The sequence below is a fragment of the Podarcis cretensis genome (genome assembly GCF_951804945.1).
Source record: "Podarcis cretensis genome assembly, chromosome: 6".
NCBI lineage: Eukaryota > Metazoa > Chordata > Lepidosauria > Squamata > Lacertidae > Podarcis > Podarcis cretensis.
This window is the reverse complement of record NC_137175.1, coordinates 72,139,129-72,162,135: the sequence shown is the minus strand read 5'-3', so window position 1 is coordinate 72,162,135 and position 23,007 is coordinate 72,139,129. Positions and strand designations below refer to the sequence as shown.

Sequence of the window (23,007 nt, the reverse complement as noted above, 5' to 3'; positions counted from 1 at the left end):
TGCGACAGAAAACAATAAGATGGAATTTTTGAGCTTATTCAGTCTCTGACAACCTGTAAGAGGCATTGCTCCAGGATTGTACCACATTCCTATCTATAAGAGGTTCCATTTACCTAATATGAGGTTAACCTCTCTCAGTATATGGGTTGGAGAGACTGAGCAGCCTAGGTCCCTATGTTTTCAGAGCGACATTTTAAGGTCAAGCTAAATGCCAAGTTAAATGCATGATTGTGTTTGTGTATCTTTAACCTAATAACAGGCTTGGAGCAATTGGCATGCAATATGGGATTAGATAGGGAACTTTACCTTGCTTCTTATGCCATTCTTATTCTTTTTTTTCTTTTTCTTTTTTTGCTATGTGCCTTGTGGCGGGGACACGGATGAGCTACAGGGGATGCAAATAGCAGAATCCACACCACACCCCCCGCAAATGACAGGGGCATTGTTCAGGAATGGTCCAGAAGGCCCAAGGTGTTTTGTTTTGTGCCCCACACCTCATGTCTTCCCCCTGCTTTTATGAAACTCATTAATATTATTATTAATAATAATAATAATAATAATAATAATAACTTTACATACATGCACACTGCAAAGAGCAGTGCTAGTGTGATCCCAGCCACCCATCATCTTAATTTGCCCAGAGGCACTTATTTCCACTTTAATATGTACGTGAGCAGCAGTTCTTAGGGGTCCAGAAATTCCTAGGAAGTTCCAATTCACAGTGTACCAGGCTCAGAAAATTCTGCTGGCATTGCATAGCTCGGAGATAGCCCTGGTAGCCAGAGTTCATTTTTTCTCTCATCCTAAATTTCCACATATGTGCATATATATATATATATATATATATATATATATATATATATATATTAGTGTATGCAAATTTGTGTCATGACTCTGTGTGCAGACAATTTTAAGCATCTGAAAGCTACACAACTGCTGAAGGTGAATGGCAGTGTTTTTCTTCAGGAGAAGAATAATATGTGGATGTATTCGTCCCTTTTCTCTTACGTTGCAGTCCCAGTCCAAATCAGGGCCTCCCTTGACTGTTTTATTATTAGTATTATTATTATTATTATTATTAATAATAATAATAATACAGATAGACAGATTAGGTCAAACATTTAACTTCTTAGGGATGTCATCAGAAAGAAGGCAAGTGATTCCTTGGTTGTATTCACGATAGACCCTTATAACAGTAGCTGCTGTTGTGGAGCTGTGGACCCACGCTCCTAATCGCAGCCTCATTGCAGAGCCAATCCGCCACTCCTGCCACTGCCTGACCTCAGTGTTGCCCCACTTTGGTCCCACCCAGGGAAGGTGCAGCAGTGCTGTTATTGGGAGGGCATCTCTGTCACTCGGCTCCACCAAACCAGCCGCTGCAGCTCTGTAGCAGCTGAACACTTGAACTAGGACTTATGAAGAATGTTGTCCTGGATGGCTAGAAATTCACAGCAATCTGAGTTTGTTGTCTGGGATGCTGCAAGCGCCGGACACCGTCAGAGCATTTTATGGGGGTTTCTTAATAATTGCTTATATCAGAATTAGTTTGTTGTGGGGTTCGTTTTGATAAGTAAAGAAAATACCTTGGACCTTTGGCCCTGTAAGAAGCCTGAGCTAACTGCTAGCAGCTGCTTCTTTATAAATGCTCAGATAAAATATTTTGCAAATGCTGCTGCAGAATAAACAGTTTAATTATAGAATCAAACTTGGCAGAACCTGGATTCCAAGAAAGAGAGAGAGAGACACACAAAAAAACTATTCAGTGCAACTGAGAACATTTATATAGAAGAAGAAGAAGAAAAGTCAATAAATCCGTTTGCAAAGGAGTTCCTTCTAATTGTCTGTGACAGCTGCTGCTATCGAACAACCAGTCAAGCCTGCCCCGCAGGGTTGGTTCAGGCAAGCTGCCAAACCTGCAGCTGCTGCGGTGGGGAGGGTTGCAGATGCTAATAAGATAGTTATTGCACCTACTGTAGGAAAAATGTGGCATGGCTCAGAAGCTAATGCAGGTTTCCTCCAAACTCTGACATTAGAACTTGAGCAGCTGGTAATGAAGAGAAACCTATGTTTAAAACATACCTAGATGTCATACGTATAACCAGCACTTTGGATAAGACACAGATAAAGGCAACTACAGATGTCTCCTTGTACAGTGGTACCTCGGGTTACATACGCTTCAGGTTACAGACGCTTCAGGTTACAGGCAGAAATAGTGCCTCAGGTTAAGAACTTTGCTTCAGGATGAGAACAGAAATCGTGCTCTGGCAGTGTGGCGGCAGCAGGAGGCCCCATTAGCTAAAGTGGTGCTTCAGGTTAAGAACAGTTTCAGGTTAAGAACAGACCTCCGGAACGAATTAAGTACATAACCCGAGGTACCACTGTACCATTTGCAAATGTGCCCATAGGCCCAGAACATTGGCAACCCTTGCCATATGCTCTCCTCTGCCCCACGTATTCTGCTATAATAGAGCAAATGCTTGTCTAAAGAATAGTTTTAGGTATAGTTGCTTTTCTACATCACCATTTTAAAAATAGGAACTGGAAATGAGGGTATACCAACTCCATGATACAGATTTGGCCACCTGAGTAGCTGTTTAAAGTGCCAATGACTGACCTAAATGGAGGAAACAAACAAAACAAAACAAAAACCCTCTCTGTGGTTCTTTGTGGCTTAATACCACGTGAGACTGCAAATCAAGAAGTCCCTGGTTCGAATCACGCTTCAAATTTGATGTCACTTAATCCTTTTGGATCTTATTAAGTCCCCCTCTAAAACACACCCCCATGTCAATCATCTGCCATATGGGAATAATACTATTGGTTTTTCCTGCAGGGTGGTGGAAGGGTGTGTGTGGAATGCTTTGAACGCTTACAGTGAATGTGAACTATCATCATTATTTGAAAAATAATGTTGATTGTGAAGTAGGCATTATTGTAACTGTGCAGCAGAATTGTCAGCCCCCCTACAGGTAAACCTCTACCACCATCACAGATCCTTGAGTGCAGCAGTGGTCTGCATGACGATAAATAAATAAATAAATAAAATGGTATACAGTTGTACCTCGGGTTACATACACTTCAGGTTACATACGCTTCAGGTTACAGACTCCGCTAACCCAGAAATTGTGCTTCAGGTTAAGAACTTCGCTTCAGGGTGAGAACAGAAATTGTTTTCTGGTGGCACAGCGGCAGTGGGAGGCCCCATTAGCTGAAGTGGCGCTTCAGGTTAAGAACAGTTTCAGGTTAAGTATGGACCTCCGGAACGAATTAAGTAATTAACCTGAGGTACCACTGTATTTCACACATTAACAGCGAATCCTCAGAGCTGCAAAATGGAAATATGTGAATCAATAACCTCAATTCCGTTGCATACTGAACAGATAAAGCAACATATAAATGGAAAGACAGAGCAAAGCACCTTTTTGCACAGAATGTGGAATTTTCTGCCACAAAAATCGCGTGCCCAAATGCATGAAAGGTGGGGTGTCAGAGCAAGAAATGGCACGGAGACAAGGCCACAATTTTTATTTTGGGTTACAGCAACCTGGGTGGCTGTATGGTCCAGGGCAGCTCCCATTCATGCAGCTCACTTGCAGTCCAAGGCCCCTTGCCCATGTGCTGGCGTCTGTCCACAGGGTGTTGGCCTGAACTTACAAGCCTGCTTACAAGCATGGACCAGTCCCGGTGGGCTCCTTAGGAAACCTGTGAGCGTTGCCAAGCAGTAGCCCCCCGAAGTTGGGTCGGCTGTTAGAAGGCAGACTCTCTTAATCCCTTATTATGGGAGATCCCCATTGGGAACTGGGAGCCAACCCTCTGCTTTGCATGGTAATTACACAGATTCATGGAGAGTCAGCTGCTTGTGATCATGAGTGCTGTCTGTCACCTGCAGGAACAGAGGCAACATGCCTCTGGATGTTGTGAGCATCTTGTAGCCATCTGGCCACAGTTCTGATCCAACGGGGCTCTTACATTCTTTTTCCCTATGCCGAACTCATATCCTGCAACCTGTTCCCTGTATTTGTCACCATCTGAACTTTTGCTTAGAAACATGCAATTCTAATTGTTTTACGCCCATTTTTTTATTTTTCAAAGGGAATTGTTGGTGGTGTTGGTCCTCCTGGATTTCCTGGACTTCGAGTGAGTAGATATGCTCCATCACATAGACCTTTTTTCAGAAGTTCAATTAATTACTCATGGGTGCTGTGCCATTCATTCACAGAAGTTTCTGCTAAATATTGAGGGGATTTTAGGGATAGTGATTTGCACAAACCTTCTGTAGTTCACTAATGTACATGCAATTTGTACATGGCTGCCCTGATCTGTGGTCATTTTAACTTTGTTGTGATCTTATGACGGATGTGATTGAATTGTGCCAACCTGTGCTGTGACACCAGGGCTTGTGCTTGAGTGGTAGTGATTCCTGCTGAAACCGTACACAATGGCAGATTTGGCTGAATGGGAGCTGGGGCAAGACGGAAATGGAACAGAAAGCAAAAGGTTGTGGGATGGGGGAGGTTTGCAGCCAAGATGAATGAACTTGAAATAAAGAGCAAAGTAGGTCATGCTGCAACACAAACTATGCATGTTTATTAGAGAAGCTTTCTTTTTTTTAATTCCGGGAAAAATACCAGTGCTTAAATGAGTTGGAATAGAGAAAACATGGCTTGGAGATATATGCCTATATGCTATTTACTGAATGCGAAGAAGTGAACTGCAGTCTTTTAGCATGTAACTGAAAACATGAGCCACCTACACAGATGCATGGCAACGCTAATTCTCTCCAGAGGAAACATGCATCAAGCAATCAATAAGGAGGGAGGGATTGTGTTGGCATTTTGTGGCCAACCACCCCATCCTCTGTGCCACAACCACCCAGGCAGATGCATGATAGGAGTATGTGCTTATCAGAATGCAAGGCTATAGCACATATGTAGCATCTGGCAGTGCTGGTTCACTGCCAAACTTGTGTGCTCTGTCTCTGGCCCCCGGACAAAATTAACTGCTCTGCAATTAGAAGCAGCTTTTAAAATTTGATTCTTGATTGCAAAAGTCTTTTTGCATATTAATGCATTTGAGAAAGACAGTGGAAAGCTCCACTGCATGTTTAGTTATGTGAAAAGATGCTCTCTCATCCAGAAACTCTTTTTGTGCACGAGATCCGTAGCCATTTCACATCAGTGGCAAAAGTAGCTGCACATTCGTTGCAAATTTGTTCATGTATGCTGTTTGGCCATCCATCCTGAAACATACGCAGCGACACAAAAATGATAGGATGTTGATTCAAGTATATTGTTTATGTTTTGAGTTCGTAAAGCCTGCTCAGACTTTTGACAAAGCTCCTTACAAATTAAAAGTAGTCTCTTTTCTTACTTTCTAAGTAGCAAAATGAGTTCTTATGCACAGCCACGCTTGTATTCTTTAGTCATCATGTTACATGATCTGCCTTTCAGTGCCATAATTTTGATTCTTCACAGCATTCTTTTATTTTGCTTCCTAAAACAGATTTTTTTTAATGTGTTTTTCTTGGATGTTGCTAAGGAGCAAGTAGCACAAGTATTTCTTCCCTTCAGTGGAAACATATTCCCATTCTGTGCTTGTAGAAAGCCTTCGTTTCCATCCAAGCTCACATGTGAGTCTACTCTAGATCAACACACCGGTCCTTAGTTATTTTCTCTTTCTTATAGCTGGAATAGTTTCAGCTGGCTTTCAAGTCGGCGCAGGACTTTGCCATATGGATATTTCCATAACATCAACATTGGCTTGGCTGTTTCTAGACAAAAGTACATTTAGCCATTGCCAGATCAAGGCTTCCAGGCTATGGCTGAGATCCTAAGCACACTTGCTTGGAAGCAAGTCCCAGTGAAATCAGTGATGAAATCAGTTCCAAGTTGTGGTTAAAATAAGGTCCCAATATTCTACTGTTTAAAAAAAGACCCAAACAAACTCCAAAAAAACACTATAACTGGAAACGAAACCAAGGTGGACTTTGCCAGAAAATACTAAGACTAATGGTATGGTGGCTGCTTTTGATTTCTAGGAATAAATGATGTGACAGAACATGTATGCACATTTAAATGAAAGGGTCAATTACACATCAGAGCAATCTAGTCCAAATGTCTGCTTCAAAACCTAAAGTAAAAAAGGCTTTTAAAAAAGTTATCTGCACTCATTTTCAGGGGAATATTTACTTACTTTACTGTCAGTTTACTTAGTCCATTTCTGTTTTGTAAAATACACAATCCATTTAAGTAGCATTCTTCCCTTTGCCTGTGCTGAGACACAACCCATTCTTTAGAGGAGTTTTGACCCGGGTGATTACTCAGAGTTGATCTACACCCTCATAATAATCACGAGGTATGAGTTATTCAGAAGTGACCCGCTTTAAATTGTTCTAAAAGTTCTATATGTTCCCAGTGTTCCCTATGAATGCCTTGTGTTTAGAAACCTAGCCCTCCAAAACATTCAGATCCTGAACTGATGTTTGAAATCAGATGTAGGAGAGCAAGCTGAGACAGAGACAAGACAGAAATGCTCTTGTTGGTAGGATGGTTGATGTAGCATAGAGATATAGCCTGTTTTGGACAAAGTTGCAGTGCCCTTGAAGAATCTGGTTCATAACCTATGAGTACCCCTGGACTTCGACTTCCCATGGGAAAACCGTATTTTGGCTGTGCTAGGAGAGCTTTAGTATAACATAAGCTTGTGTCCCAGCGGCCACTGCAGAAAGAGGACACGGCCTGGGTCACTCATACTTTAATTTTATCAAGGCTAGTTTGCTGTTACAGGCTGTACTAGGGCTGTCTTTGAAGTGTGTGCAGAAATTTCAGTGTAGCACCCTGCTTGTGGTTAACGCTTAGCTGGAATGAAATATTCAACGCAGCAATAGAGAAATTAAAATAATAATTTATTTGTCAGACAAATAAATGATAGGCACAGTGGTATATGGTTACCAAAGCTCTGCCCCCTCCAACCCTGATGGCCAGCACTTATATTTCCTCAACCCAGCCCCCTTGCTCCTCCTTTGGCTGCCTCTGTCCAATCAGCCTGGTTGAAAATTCTATTGGCTGTTTGCTAGAACCAATCATAAAAGATACACCCATTTCCTATTACCTTTTATGGGAGACAAAGAGCTATATTTCCTTCTATCCATAAATGGCAGACAAGTAGCCATATATCTTACTGCAGCTACACTTCAGACCAAGGCCAGTTTTTTAAAAAAATAAGAAACAAAATGAAAACGTTCAACTGTGTTTTTTTTTTTTTTTACCAACTTCACTAACTCCATGTCGTATTTTGAGCTTAGTTCAAAGTGTTGGTCATTATTTATTTATTTTGTAATTGTTTTCATTTTCTGATACACAAAAAGCAAACATAACAACAATAAAGAGAAACTGCCAAAGCAAGATGTGGGGAAGAAAGGAAGGCTATGAGAAGAGAGGAGGGAGTGGTACTATTCTAAAAAAAAAAACCAGCGTTATAGTTCCAGACAGTTGTCTTTTACTGGCATATTATCCCAGAATGTGGTTTTTTTTTCATGAGAAGAAGGCTTTTCCTTTACTTTAATACATTTAGTAAATGGATGCCAAACTTTAGAAAAGTTGTCCTTCATTTTCGGATGCCATACCAATAGTCTTACATGTCCCCTGTAGCTGACTTCCATTGTCTGGCCACTATAAGTCTGGCAGCTGTGAACCAAAGGAATCAAAGTAGTTCTTTATTGGAAAACTCTGCTTCTGAATTATCAAATAAGGAAAAAAGGGCCATCACTAGGTCCATAGATTACGTTTGGAATGTAAGATAGGCTTATTTAATAAAGACTTGAAAGACTGAATAATGGGGCAAGGCCACTGCATATGGTTGTATGTACCCATCCCCTCCCCCTCCTCCAGCAAACTGAGCTTGTTGTTTTAGTAATTCTGCTCAGGGCATGGGGGGATAGGTACCACCTGCAGATAACCTTATGTGCATTCTCCCAAATGCACGCTAATAGGGTGTGAAATCGGTTAGCATGACCTTCCACACTTGCGAGCAAATGAGTGGAACTTCCTGTTACTTCATTTTTCATCCCGTCCTTCAGCATAGACATTTCCCCATCTGGAAAGAGCAGAAAAGTTCTACCTGGCTGTATTGTTCAGCCCTTTTCCAGTCTATCAGGCAGGCAGGATATCCTTGCAATATATTTTCCAGCTGAGGAAAGAGAACAGCAATATCGTAATTACATGCATATCTTGGATGTTTTATTGTTGTTTAATTAGCTCTCAGACAGGTTAGCGTGGATGGGTCAGAAGAAAACCAGCACTCAAGCAGCAAATACACTATAATGTCTTATGACAGAGGTGGCCAACATGTTGTTTTCCAGGTGTTGTTGGATTACAACCCACATCTTCCCTGGTTATTAGCCGTGCTGACTGGGGCTGACAGGATTTGTAGGTCAAATGCATATGTTGGATACTCCTGTTATACAGGCTCTCTGTATGACTTAGTTCCCTTTTAAGAGTAAAGACAAAGAGCAGTCATGTTATTTATTGTCTTTTAGGGTGTTGTAGGACCAGCCGGACCATCTGGCGCACCTGGGATTCCTGGACCTCTGGTACAGTGTTTCATAGCTCATACCCAAGTGTTTTGCTGAAAGCCCTTTTCTGCCAGACAGTTGAACAATTGTGTTTTGTAATTTCTTTTATCTTTCTTCTGCATAGGGTCTTCCGGGGAGTATGGGGCAACCTGGATTGAAAGGTGATAAGGTGATCTAAATAGTTTCATTATCGGTGCTCTTTTAACTTTGAACCTTATCTACATCTCCTAATGTGATTCTACAAAGAACCCTTTCTTACTTTTCTTTTTTTTTGGGGGGGGGGGGGAAGCACCTGCAATAAGGTTCTGCATTTTACCCGCCACTTTGTTTTGTACAAGCTGCTCAGGGCTAAGAATCTCTGCCAACACACACTTCCTGCTGCTGTAGCTATTACTACTGTGAATAATCTCATCAAATGCTGAGACCTGTTTTAGCCATTAGAGGCTCTGAAATCATATTCATTTGTGCAGCAGTGCAGTGCACTTGGGCTGTGAATAACAAGCCATACTGACACATTTCTGTGTTTGTTGGACTTCATAAAACTTTCTATTAAAGTGTCCCTTCTCTCTCTCTCTCTCTCTCTCTCTCTCTCTCTCTCTCTCTCTCTCCCCCCCCCCCACCTCAATGTTTCTGAATATACTAATACATTGTTTAGGGTGAACAAGGCATTTCAGGAGAGATGGGGGAGCTGGGATACCCAGGAGACAAGGTAACTCATAACAGCTCTGTTTTGACCAACTTATATAAGTCTTAGTCTTCTTGGAAATGTGCTACACTTTATACAGAGTGGTCTTGTGTTCTGCACTGTTGTGTTTATCAGTCATGGGTGGTATCCAAATAACTCATTCTCAGCTCTGCTGACGTCACTTCCTCTTCCTCTGGCTGCACTAACTGCTGGGGCTCGCCCGTGGTTTCATCCAATTGTGGGCGAGCTTGGGGGCATGATCTGGGGGGCAGACCAGAGGGAAGACTTCCTCTCTGACTTCCCTCTGATCCTCTCCTTGGCTGTATAAGCCACCCATGCCCAGGCACTGGGCAAATCGGTGTTTGGTATCCACACCCACTCAGCACTCTGTGTGCAGGAATGCCCGTGCGCAGGCCATGCATAAGACCTTGCTATGGATGCCTTCAATCACTGTATTCGGGGCCAGGGAACATTTTGCCTGTGATATTTTTTGAGGCAGATTGATTCCAAAGGGTATATTGCTGCCTTCCGGAAAACAACATCATTGGCGGAATTCAACATAGTGCTAAGGCTAACGTTGCGTTAGTGCAAGGATTTTTCCTTGCTCAACAGAACGTTCTCCCCTTCCCCGTATGTCCTCTAGATAAGCTCCCCGCAAACTTTGTGCAAACGTATCAGGATGGTTGTTCAATTAACAGGTTGCCTGGAAGCAACCTATGTTTCTCTGACAGAATGGGGAAGGATAAGCACAGGAGGGAAGCAAGAGGTTTTGTTTTGCTTTAAAACCCATCTAGGTGGATTGGTTTTCAAAGAAAAATGTTTCGTAGCAGTGGCAAAAAGAAAGAAAGAAAAATAATTAAATGTAAATGTCTGTCTTTTATTCTTTTCAGCCCCCACGTAGCTTTGTAATGCCAAATACCTATGGGCACAAGCAAAATAATCATTATTTTAGCTGAGTTGCAGGGTTAAGATGTATCTGGATAGGATTTTCCTATATTTCTATGGGAATGCTTTATCCCCAAAGTGGAAGCATAACAAGTGCTCTGACAGATAATTTATAAAACCACCTCCTCCCTCCTTCGATTTTTAATGGGAATGTGCTGCCATAATTTTCACTTAAATTCTAGCCACCTTTAACTGTATTTCTCAAAGGGTACAGCTGGTTTGCCGGGACCACCAGGAATCAGAGGAAAACCAGGACCCCCGGTATGCCTTAACACTTGAATTCATTTGCACTTTGACAGTAGCAGCATTCATTTGAGTTTGGTATCCAATAATATCTAAAAGGGTTGCTGACCAAATCTTATCTGGCACATTGCCATACAATGCATGTTATTTATAAGAAGTAAGGAAATAAATCATTGGGCAATATATTTCGGGTGTGTATGTGGTTGGGGAGCATTTTCAAATGTTCAGCTTTGAAGAATGTAAATGGGGGGGGGGGGATTCTCTCCGACCAAATTAATAACAACAAGAAACCAGGGAGAAAGAGAAACACCTACAGAATCTGATTGGCAAAATAAGAACCCAATGGATATGAAAACATTAACCTATTTGATTCATATAAGAGAAAGGACAGTCCAAAAGTGGGGTGTGTGTGTCATGTGACAGGAACTGAACTGTTTTTCGAATTGCAGGGATACGATGCATCCTAGTTATATTTTCCAATATGCATGCACTGACATTATTTTAATCACAAAAAATAAATTAATAACCAGTACAGAGTGAACATTGGTAATATCCAAATTGATAATAGGAAACTTTATATTCCTTTGACTGTGTGTTGGTGAAAATATAACAAATGGTATATTAAAAATCACTCCAGATAGATAGATAAAGGGTTTGTATCCAAGACTAGTCATACTTAGAGTAAAGCCTTTAGGTAAAGGTAAAGGGACCCCTGACCATTAGGTCCAGTCATGGCCGACTCTGGGGTTGTGGCACTCATCTCACTTTATTGGCCAAGGGAGCCGGCGTACAGCTTCCAGGTCATGTGGCCAGCATGACTAAGCCGCTTCTGGCAAACCAGAACAGCGCACAGAAACGCCATTTACCTTCCCGCTGGAGCGGTACCTATTTATCTACTTGCACTTTGACGTGCTTTCGAACTGCTAGGTTGGCAGGAGCAGGGACCGAGCAATGGGAACTCACCCGATCGCGGGGATTCGAACCGCCGACCTTCTGATCGGCAAGTCCTAGGCTCTGTGGTTTAACCCACAGCGCCACCCGCGTCCCTCAGTAGAGCCTTTAATACACCTCTATTTTGAAATTAAAAATGTACCAAAAACGGGAGCCATTTCACCATGAAACCCTTAAAATCAAGATAGATAGATAGATAGATAGATAGATAGATAGATAGATAGATAGATATAGATATAAACTTTTCTTTTGATAATTGTTCAGATGTACGTTTTTGTTAAGAAATAGGAAACATCTTATGCAGAAAAACCTGAATTTATAATGGATGCTCTAATTTTAGGGTAAAACAGGAGATCCAGGACCCCGGGGACCACTGGGACCTATTGGACCTGAGGTAAGGAACTATTTAAAGAAGTAAGTAATGCATCCTATTTTGCACTGAAAACAGCACAATTAGGCCAAGCTTCCGCTGCTCATGCATGGCTGATTTGGCTCATGATGCAGTAACTGTACTGAAGCTGAGAAGGGCTGGATTTGGTCAGTGCCTGAATGGGAGACCACTTGGGAACTTTGGATGCCCCAGAAGAAAGGAGGTGTATACATGTAATAAATAAATAGCCATTGCTGATTCTTCGTTTAATGCAGATGTTTTTCAGTACCTGCTTAGAAAGCAGGATATACAGTTTGGCTCTGATCCGGTAAGCTGGGATCCTTTTAAGATCCTCAATAAGAATCTACATTCATGTTTTGCAATACATAAATATATTTAAGATAGGAACGTAATTGCTTAAGAGCCAATAAGTTGTTTAGAAGCAAACCCTTTAAAACTGGTTTATTTGCCTTAACCAGGTGTCATATTTGGTTAATACATTGGTACATTACAACCTCGGTTCTCAAACGTCTCTGTTGATGAATGATTCGGAACCCAAACCCCAAAAACCTGGAAGTATCCTATTTTTCCATGTATAAGACTATATTTTTTCCTACATTTTTGAAGTTTAAAATAAGGGGTCATCTTATACACTGATAGCGTATAGTGCATTTTCTTAATTTTGAGTCCCCCAATACAGAGAAAAATACGGTAATTGCTTCCACTTTTGAACACGCCTCGAAAGTTGAACAGCTTCTGCTGCATGTTTTTCCATCTTTTCAATGGATTTTGCCGACCGCCCATTGCTCCTTGGTTTTCGAACGTTTCGGAAGTCGAACTGTCTTCCAGAACGGATTACGTTCGAAAACTGAGCTTCCGCTGTATTGCAGAAATACGTTCAAAAGTTCATAACTATAATCTAAGGCTCATAAATATAATCTAAGGCTTGTGTTGCATGGCAAACCACAGTGTACTTCAACAAGCATTTTCTCATGTAGCTTGTGTTCGGTGGTGGGTAATGAGGGTCAGCTGACCGAAAGCAGGGAGAGGGAGAAGTAAAAAAAAATAAATGCCAACAGGCACACCCATTCTCTTGGGCCTAGCTACAGTATATTTTTGAATCTGAGTTTAAAGACTTCATTTTTATTTTTGCTGTGAAAATGGAATTTCATGAGAACAGGAGCATTGTTACTATTATCTGCATTGGAAAGCCATCTGATTAAAACCACTATCCTGTGTATGGAAAAAGGATTCCTTGCCAACTCCGGCAGACTGAACTTCTCTGTGTCTTCGTGGGGTTCTTCCCCCTTCGGTGGGGAAGTCCCTGCATTGCATCCCACAAACTTCTTTCAAAGCAGAATTTATTGTTTCCTCAAGGGGCTTTACTCCAGACTGCATCTGGAGTAAAGAAAACATAAGTCATTTCTTTCAATAGATACTTCATTGTATCCATAAATTGTTTTGATCTGAAATTGCGCACTTAATTTTTTTCAGGACGGTCAGCCATATGGGAGTTGACTGCCATATGTTTTGTGCACAGAGCTTGGGAATTACAAAGGAAAAGGGGCACGTTTGATTTGAATCATGCTTTGGTGGCAGCAAAATGCAAGTTTCTTATGCACGAATCCCTGATCGTGCTCCCAAAAGTCTACTTTCAAGCCATGTTTCATCTCAAACTGTGACGTTTTGAGGTTCTGCAGACGGTGCTGTAAGCACTGGGGTATCCAATAACTTCTGTTTACTATTACTTATATTTAAAAAAACCCGAACCTCATAACAGCTGGTAGTTAGCTATCAGTGCTTCTGCATAATTTCCTGCAAAATGAGAGTGCTTTGAATCTCTTGATTCTCAAGTGCCTTTGGCCAAGAGTAATTTAATTAATTAAGGTGCTTCGACCTATATTTCCAAAGCAAGGCTTGTTATTTCAGAGTTGCCAGGTGGAAATTGCAATCATAAGAGACACCAAGGGAACTATGGAGCAGTTCAGTTTCAGTTATCTGAAATTAGACACATACTCTTAAAATAAGAGACATCTGGCCACTATACAGTCATACCTCAGGTTGCGAACGCTGCGGGTTGCGCATTTTCAGGCTGTAGACTGCACTGGAAAGGGTTACTTCCGGTTTTCAGCACATGCGCAGAAGCGCAAAATGATGTCACGCACATGCGCAGAAGCGCCGAATCGTGTCACGTGCAGATGCAGTGCTGCGGGTTGCGAACGTGCGGGATAATATACCACTGTATATTATTTCCTCCATGCAGCTACAGTGACAGAACTGCATAGCATGGGGGATTTTGAATACATGAACCATTATTGGATATACAGTGGTACCTCGGGTTACATACGCTTCAAGTTACATATGCTTCAGGTTACAGACTCTGCTAACCCAGAAATAGTACCTCGGGTTAAGAACTTTGCTTCAGGATGAGAACAGAAATTGTGCTCTGGCAGTGCAGCGGCAGCGGGAGGCCCCACTGGCTAAAGTGGTGCTTCAGCTTAAGAACAGTTTCAGGTTAAGAACAGACCTCCGGAACGAATTAAGTTCTAAACCCAAGTTACCACTGTATGAACTTTTCATTAATTCCAGACCTGGTCATAAGAAACACGACGTGTTCTGGGGCTTTCATGTTTCCAACAGAAATGTGCTAGCATCGCTTAAGTTCTGTGTTTGACATTCAGAACACCTGAAGATTTTCTTTTGCAGAGCAGCTCTAGTAAAATTAATGACATGTACATTAATGGAATATTTTAATGTTGACTTGCAGAAGTGAAAATAAAGACTTGCAGAAAAGCAGTGACTGAAGTGTGAAACTAGGATTATAACAATTACACACATAGACTTGGAGGCTTTAGACTTGTTTTTCCTCAAACAGTAACTTCCGTTGTCCTTTTAAAAGCCACAATACGAACCACTTTTAAAACTGAGGGAAGTTTTTAAAGCATCTTGTTATGATATAGGAGGCCTGCTGTTCAAAGAAAAGCAAACACTCAGCTAGGCTAACATGTGAGCCTAAACAGCTCTTTGGATTATTTCAAGCAATGGTTTTATTTTGGTTGTTGGGCTGTGTGTGTGTGCGCGCGAAGCTTTATTTAGTTAATGGAGAAATTAGCTGATGTTTGTTTAGACACAAAGCAGTTGCGTTACCATTCTGAAATTTCACGGATTCTTCTGTGGTTTGGAGCTCCTAGAATGTTGAGATATTTTGTATTTTTACAAAACGGCCATAGCACTGTATTAGAGCACATACTCTTGGTTTTGCTTCAGAATGTATAAATCTGTCACCTTTTACTAAAGTAACAGGGCACGTGATTTGCCTGCAAAAGTTCCTAGGTTCAGTCCAAGTAGAACTAAGAAAAATGTCCATCTGAAACGTTTGTTGCCAGTCACTGCTGCTGACCTATAGAACACCAGTGGTCTCACCCAAGGTTGAAGGAGGCACCCCTTGTTTCCTTTAACAGATCTGTTAGTTCTGCAGAGGAAGATAGTTGATGATGAACTTAAGGTAGCTTGTGAACAAAAAAGGAAAGGGTGGAGATAACTAGGGCCTTTTTTTCAGTCGGAACTTACCGGAACTCAGTTCTGACACCTCTCAGGTGGGCATCATTGCCATTTTCAGAGAACGAGGGGGGTGTTCATGGTGAGTTCTGGCACCTCTTTTTCTAGAAAAACAGCATTGGAAATAACTTTGTTCCTTGAAGTAGTTCCTTCCTTTTACTTGTGCCTAACCTGCCACAGGGGACACAGGTGGCGCTGTGGGTTAAACCACAGAGCCTAGGACTTGCCGATCAGAAGGTCAGCGGTTCGAATCCCCGTGACGGGGTGAGCTCCCGTTGTTCAGTCCCTGCTCCTGCCAACCTAGCAGTTCGAAAGCACGTCAAAGTGCAAGTAGATAAATAGGTACCGCTCCGGCGGGAAGGTAAATGGTGTTTCTGTGCGCTGCTCTGGTTCGTCAGAAGCAGCTTAGTCATGCTGGCCACATGACTTGGAAGCTGTACGCTGGCTTCCTCGGCCAATAAAGCGAGATGAGCGCCGCAACCCCAGAGTCGGCCATGACTGGACCTAATGGGGTCCCTTTACCTTTAACCTGCCACAGAACTTTACAAACTATTAAAAATGCAAAATCTACAGATTCTTTGAAGGAACATTTTCATTTCTGAAATTGTTATTTTCAGTAGCTTTGCAAATGGCTCACATAATGTGGCAGAGCAGTTAAGCGTTTAAAGTCGTTTTGAGTCTTTTGAGGTAGGTTGGTTTCTCTCTTGTAGCAAAATAGAAGAAACCATTACAATATGGGCTGGGGAACAGAATGTGAAAAGATTTTCAAGGTGACTTTTACATTTCGTAGGTATTTGTGTCTAAGAGTGAATGGTTTGATATTGATTAAGTTATCATCAGATAAATGAATAATATAATAAATAAATTATTGTATTAACTTGATCTAGAAAATGTGAAATTAGTAAAGTCTTTCTCGCATCACCCACACCAACATTTTCTCCATAGACCTGTTGGATTTTAGAACTGAATAAGCAGAATAAAAGCATTATTTATTTCTTGATTTCTAGGGTTTTCCAGGGGATATTGGTGTTCCTGGTTTGAATGGCCCTGAAGGCCCAAAGGTAAGCAAATGTGAAGTACTGTTGTAAGGTCTTTCAGAGTGCAGGATAATATCAATATTCCTTGCTTAGAAAAAGTGTAACTTTTTTTTTTTTACTTTGAAGTCACTATCCATTTGCTTCAAATAACTTATTCAGAGGTCGGTCTGTGAGAAATCTTTTAGATCTTGACATAGGTAAACTTGCTGCTCTTTAAAATACAATTGCATAGTTCTCTCTCAAAAGCACAGTAGGAGAAGAAAATGGAAGAAAAATAGGCACAGTTGTTGGATCCTACCAGTTGGATGTATGAAGGAAGCAAGGGAAAAAAGATAGGCAGGAGTTTGTAGGTACAGATCCTGCCTCAGTTGTTTTCACACTTCCCTTACCAAGGGATCCCTGAAGCCAGAAGGGAGACTCCATAGACTTTCTGGCGCTGTTCTAGGCATGGTCAATGATCAGCTTACAGTTGAGACTGTGAGTCTTAGACTACCTAGTCATAGGCAGGGCTGGATCTCTTCATCATTCATGGATGATGAAGACAGCAGTAAGATGATTGTGCAAGGGAGCTGTAAGCCTGAATCCTGAATTCTCTGATGCAGCTATTAACATTTCCTAATCCACTGTTACCAATAATTCTGGACTCTTAACTAAAACAGGTTGTCTAGAACAAGGGCAAGAACGTGATTTCCCTAGCCATGATCTAGTATCCTTGCTTTGTGGTTGAATGACTAACACATTGAATCATAAACAGACAGCGCTATCAGAACTGTGACAGAGTTGGGTTCAGGTCACAAAACGCCTTGTTCTCAGCAGCTTCTTCCTGCTTCTTCTTGGATAGGCTTCTGGAACACTAGATCCAGTGTGGATAGGGAAACCAAGGTAATGCTAGTTGTATCTTGATAAAGGTCAGTTGGGAGGGTCCAGTGGCACAGAGTCCACTGAATTTTGAGGGTACTCTCTGAAGCTGCCTCAAAGGGCCTTTGAATTTCCAAGTGGTTGCAATCAGATGCCCAAAGATGAACTGAATGTATGATGTCAGCATGCATGTGACCACCTAGGCCATGGTGAAGAACAAGCTTTGCTGAAACAGAGTCAGCATGGATTATGCAAGGGGAAGTCCTGTCTCACGAACCCATGAGAGTTCTTCAAGAGCATCAGCAAGCATATAGAGAGAGGTGATCTGGTTGACATAGTGTGCTTGGAGTTTCAGGTACCTCACCAAAGACACCTGAGTAAGCTTAGCAGCCATGTAGTAAGAGGACAGGTCCTCTGGTGGATCAGGAATTGCTTAAGTAGCAGGAACTAAACCGTAAGAATACTGTAAATGGACAGTTCTCTGAATGGAAGGCTGTAGAAAGTGGAGTACCCCAAAGACCTGTGGCCTGTATTTTTTAACGATCTAGAATTAGGGATGAACAGTGACATGGCTACATTTGTTCATCATACTAATTTGTTCAGGGTCATTCAGACAAAAAGAGATTGTGAAGAGGTCCAAAAGGACCACTCCAAACTGAGTGGGTGGTCAAATGGCAAATGCAGTTCAGTGTAAACAAAAATTTATTAACTTCACATATATGCTAATGGGGTCTGAACTGGTGGTGACTTACCAGGAACAAGACTTTGGGCTCAAAGTGGACAGCTCAATGAAGATGTCGACTTAGTGCGCCGCAGCTGTGAAAAATGCAAATTTCATGCTGGGGATCATTAGGAAAGGAATCAAAAATAAAACTGCCAATATCATAATGCTGTTAGGCAAAGCTATTGGTGCAACTGCATTTGGAATACTGTGTGGAGTTCTTGTCACTTCACGTCAAAGCTGATACTGTAGAGCTGGAGAAGATTCAGAAAAGGGCAACCCAAATGATTAAGAGGTTGGAGTGACTCAATCCATGAGGAAAGGTTGCAGCATTTGGGACTTTTTTAATTTTTCACTAAAGCTTGTTGATATCCAATAAAGCTGAATGTTGGAAGATTTCATGACAGATTTTTAAAAAGGGACTTCTTCATGCAGTGCATAGTTAAACTATGGAGCTTGCTCCCACAGAAGGCAGTGATGTCCATCAACTTGGATGGCTTTAAAAGAGGTTTAGGCAAAATCCATGGAGGAGAAGATTATCAGTGGCTATTACTTATGACAGCTATGGTCTGCCTCCATGATTTGCAGCTGTATGCTTCTGAATGCCGTTTGAATACCATATGACTTGTTTAGAAGTTGGCAGATGCTGCTTTAAAACATGGTCACCATTGGTTGAAATTTTTGTATGACTATGCCCCAAGTTTCTGCTAAAACGCCTATCGACTCTAAATACACCTTGTGTGGACTATGACATTCTCCCAAGCCTAAGACCTAGAAAAAGCACCTCTCCTGCAGCAACAACTTTGATTGCAATCATTGTCCAAGTCCAATGACACATGTTGATATTAATGTTGATGTTATGTCAACATTTCAGCCATTTATTTGGGTACAAATATCTGCGATCGGGAAGTATGTTCACATTTCTCCCTAGTAAAATATACTGTCACAACCCTCACTGCTCTAGTTTATTGCTATTCGCTCAGATCCCTGCCAAAATGCTGATTAGTTAGTTGGAAACTTCAAATGTTGTTTGCTATAATAATAACTTTTACGAAGAGGCTTTATGGTCTCCATAGATTTTTTTGGCTCTTGTACATGGAGAGCTCAAACAGCCATCTCTAATCAGAGAAAATTGGTGTCTTACATTTGAGATGAGCGTTAGACAAAATGGAAAAGCTTTTACACAGTCTATAAGACCAAGAGTCGAGGCCTACATGACACTGGAAATGTTCAGCTTTAGCACTCCCAGCTGCTTTGTGCTGACTGCGGTTTTGAGGACTTCCCTCTCTCTTTTATTTTTGGAAGAAAGCTTTGCTAAGCCTCTCTTTTCCTCATTCTTCTGTTTTTATGCTTCCACAGAAGTTAAATGTATGCTAACTGCCAAGAAAGCATTACAGAACTTTTGTGTTAACACTAGTTTAAGATATCCATGTTTCATACTGCCTGCAAACACTAGACTGGCTGGTTCATTATTATTTTTTCTATTTCTTTTTCCAAATCCCTACAGTAATCAACAAATGTAATTCCCTGGTATATTTGAATTGTATTATTATGGACCATGATCTGAACATACAGTTCAGCTTGTAAACAACATTTTTCTTTTGACCTTTGGATGTGATCAACATCCAAACATCGTTGGAAGTATTTTCATTTCATTAGTTTTAGAAGAACCTATTGGTGGTTGATTTTTGTACGTGTGCTTTCCCTTGAGTTGTGTTTGCTGATGATATCTCTGGCCTCTCCATCACAAGAGCAGCTGACGTAAGGATGCTAATTGGTTAGATGAATCTTTTTTTAAAAAAATAATTTTTATTAACCGGCCAATCAAATCAAATTAAATCACATCACATAAATTCCGAATTACAAAGCCGAATTTTAAATTTTTTGGGGGGACCCATATTTCAAGATCCGAAGGGGGAATCTGATCATCTTCTTGCTACTGCGTTAATGTCCAAATCAGTCCAAATCAATCCAAACAGAGTTCATAATTCTATCCAGTCTTATCTTGCTGTTTCCACATCACATCTTGTTCATATATTTTCTCTTTTTTCTTTATGATCTCTTCTGATAGTCTCCTTAAGCCGATTAACACCAATAATAATCCTGTGTGAATTTTTCCGTTCTTCCAATCCTCAAATCGAGATGGTTTCCATATATCATCGCCTTCATAGATAACATCGCTCTTTCCATCGTTAATCTCGCAAAACTGTCGCTCTTAAGTCCCACTGAGGAGTTTCACCCACAATATAAAAATAGCTCTATTTCTCTATTTCTCCTCTCAGACTTAAGTCCTCCGATAGAACTACCCAATATGGCGACGGCATTTTTAACTGCATCATTCCAAAGCTCTTATACATTCCACGCTCTTCTTAAAACATGCTTTGGTTCGAAAGTTTATCTCCACACAGCCTTAAATCCACAGCTTAAGTCCTTAAAACGACATTTCTGACTCGTGAGGGAGGGGATTCTTGTTTAATCACATAAGGAAAGAAAGGAAAGTTTTTTTCCCTCCCCCACCAGTCATTTGCCATACCGAGTATTGGCGTATCTTCTCATGATTTCTTTTGTTCCTCCAATTCGTCTTATTTTATCAGAGATCTCTTCTGTTAGCAGTCTTTACTCCCCCATTTTCCTTGAGATATGTGCATTCCTTCATCCAAATTGTTTCTTTTGCAGCTAGTGGATCAGGGACGGCGTCCAGGAGCACCGGAATCCCACAGGAGGGCTTTGTGCCTAGTGCCCCCATCCCCACAAATTCGGGGGTGGTATAGGGCACAGCAGGCAAGGAAGTCCCCCCACCATCCTGGGGGGTGTAGGGAGGCTAATTACTCCCATCATAGCCTCCAAATTACCTCGTGTGGGTCGTAGAGATGTTACTGTCAGCCATCTTCCGATGCGTCCCCTAGTGGCCCCCCCACTAATTGGTTAGATGATTCAATTAAAAACATTTTGAATATAAAGGTGCCTCCACAATTAACAGATTTAAGCAGATTTTATCTCAAGCGATTTTTGATAATTAATATTAATTACTATACTTAAAAAAACCTGCAGGTAGCAAATGCTATCTTCGAAGAGGCATGTGTACTAAAAGTGGTAATGTGTCGTCTAAGGATCAAAGTATGTGCAACTTTAGCTGCATCCTCATCACAGCTAGTTTGGCCTTGGATGCTGCTCCGTCTGAAGATTTATGCAAATTTAATAGACTGATAAATCAATTAATCGGCTCATATTGATATGATTAATGGTCTACAAATTGTCTATTCCCATATGAACCTGCACAATAACTTGGCTCAGGTTCTGAAGCCCTTCCTGTTGACTCTGACAAAAGTGTGCTTGGTGGGGATGTGGGAAACAGCATTTGCCATTATGGGCATCCAGTCCCATTTAACCATACACCCAAAAGCAGAGTTTGTGATGGGGCAGAGCACCAGAGCACCCTTTCTGCTGTTGGCATCTCTGTGGCCAACCTGGACCAGAATGGGCAAGGCCATGGTGAGCTTGGGGCCACGTAGCTGAGCCAACAGCAGTACCAGATTGTTAGTCCTACTGGTGCAATTGTATGTCCCCGACCTTGCTGCCATCCTACTCCTGTCCCATAAAGCAGTGTTGGGAGGGCAACTCCATGGCTGTGCCCACTGCATGCATTGCCACTGCGCTTTCCACAAGCTGCTGAAAGGCAAGGCTGTCTTATTTCCAATGTAAACCTGGAAAGATGCTTTCTTTTCCACCCGAAAAGTGTATTGTAAGAGTAAGAACCGCCTGTCCTCAGAGGAGGCTGCCACTCAGGTTTCTACATGTCAGCGATCTGGACATAATAATAATAATATTATAATTTATTATTTATACCTCACCCATCTGGCTGGGTTTCCCCAGCCACTCTGGGCGGCTTCCAACAGAACACCAGAATGCAATAACCTATTAAACATTAAAAGCTTCCCTAAACAGGGCTGCCTTCAGATGTCTTCTAAAAGTCTGGTAGTTGTTTTTCTCTTTGACATCTAGTGGGAGGGCGTTCCACAGGGCGGGTGCCACTACTTAGAAGGCTTTCTGCCTGGTTCCCTGTAACTTGACTTCTCACAGAGAGGGAACCGCCAGAAGGCCCTCAGAGCTGGACCTCAGTGTCCAGGCAGAACAATTGGGGTGGAGGTGCTCCTTCAGGTATACTGGACCGAGGCCGTTTAGGACATGCCTCCTGATTGAAAATGGGCAGGCCCAGAGCACTAACTCAGGCCAATAATGCAACATGCAGCCCCCTCTGGAGATTTTATTGATTACACAGCCCCCTCTGGAGTAATTTTATGATTGAATGATCCAAGTATGCCCAATGCAGTGGTATCTACCTTCTAGCAGAGTTGGATTTAGAAGGGAGCGAGCCTATATCAAGTATACATTCAGATAATCAGAGCAGGGCCTTTCATCCATGGCTCACGGGAGCCTTTAATTATTTAATTCATTTATGTCTTTCAGCGCACTTATTTGAGAATTAACTGCCACGCATGCTGTAGAATGGAAATAGCTGGTAGCTTCTTTCCATTACTTTCTGGTGTTTTGTTTGGACTGCTTACATGATATTAAGAACTTTACTAATCCTGTAAGAGAAAGCTAATGGGGAAGTTACATAGCAATGTGAAGTATATATGACTCTTTGTAGACTCTCTAGATTCTTTCCTGGCATGTTTGATAAATCTCTGAAAGACCTTCACTTTCTTTTTTTAGTTGAAACTCCTATAAGGAATGGAAACTTCAGTTAATTATCCTGATAGTGTCTGGAAACACTTTTTGCAAACTGGATAAGTCATGTCTCAAGATCTGCAGTAGCAAAGAAAGTTGCTGCCCATCTGCATCATATTAATTAATTAATAGTGAAAAGTATATCGTGTTCGTTGACAGGCATACGGGAAAGAAAACCAACAGCCGTTTAGTAATATTTATATTTCCCCAGTACAACGTCAATGTTTGACTGTGTTTTTTGGCCCTTTCCAAGAATTTTGGATCCGGTATGTGCCATTTCTGGCCCTCTTCAAGCCATTCAGAAATTATTTTAAAATTATGCTGAATGTAGAAGCA

The 23,007-nt window shown here is 41.5% G+C and overlaps 1 protein-coding gene across 2 annotated transcripts in view; it reads left to right on the top strand.

Annotated features, from left to right (window-relative positions):
* COL24A1 (collagen type XXIV alpha 1 chain) overlaps positions 1-23,007 on the top strand; it is a 170,230-nt gene that overhangs the window by 56,910 nt on the left and 90,313 nt on the right. For both annotated transcript variants that reach the window (XM_079981023.1, XM_079981022.1), the window contains exons 14-20: positions 4,093-4,137; positions 8,537-8,590; positions 8,697-8,741; positions 9,228-9,281; positions 10,410-10,463; positions 11,737-11,790; positions 16,332-16,385. In XM_079981023.1, coding sequence (XP_079837149.1) covers positions 4,093-4,137; positions 8,537-8,590; positions 8,697-8,741; positions 9,228-9,281; positions 10,410-10,463; positions 11,737-11,790; positions 16,332-16,385 — 360 coding nt within the window. The remainder of the gene's footprint in view (positions 1-4,092; positions 4,138-8,536; positions 8,591-8,696; positions 8,742-9,227; positions 9,282-10,409; positions 10,464-11,736; positions 11,791-16,331; positions 16,386-23,007) is intronic.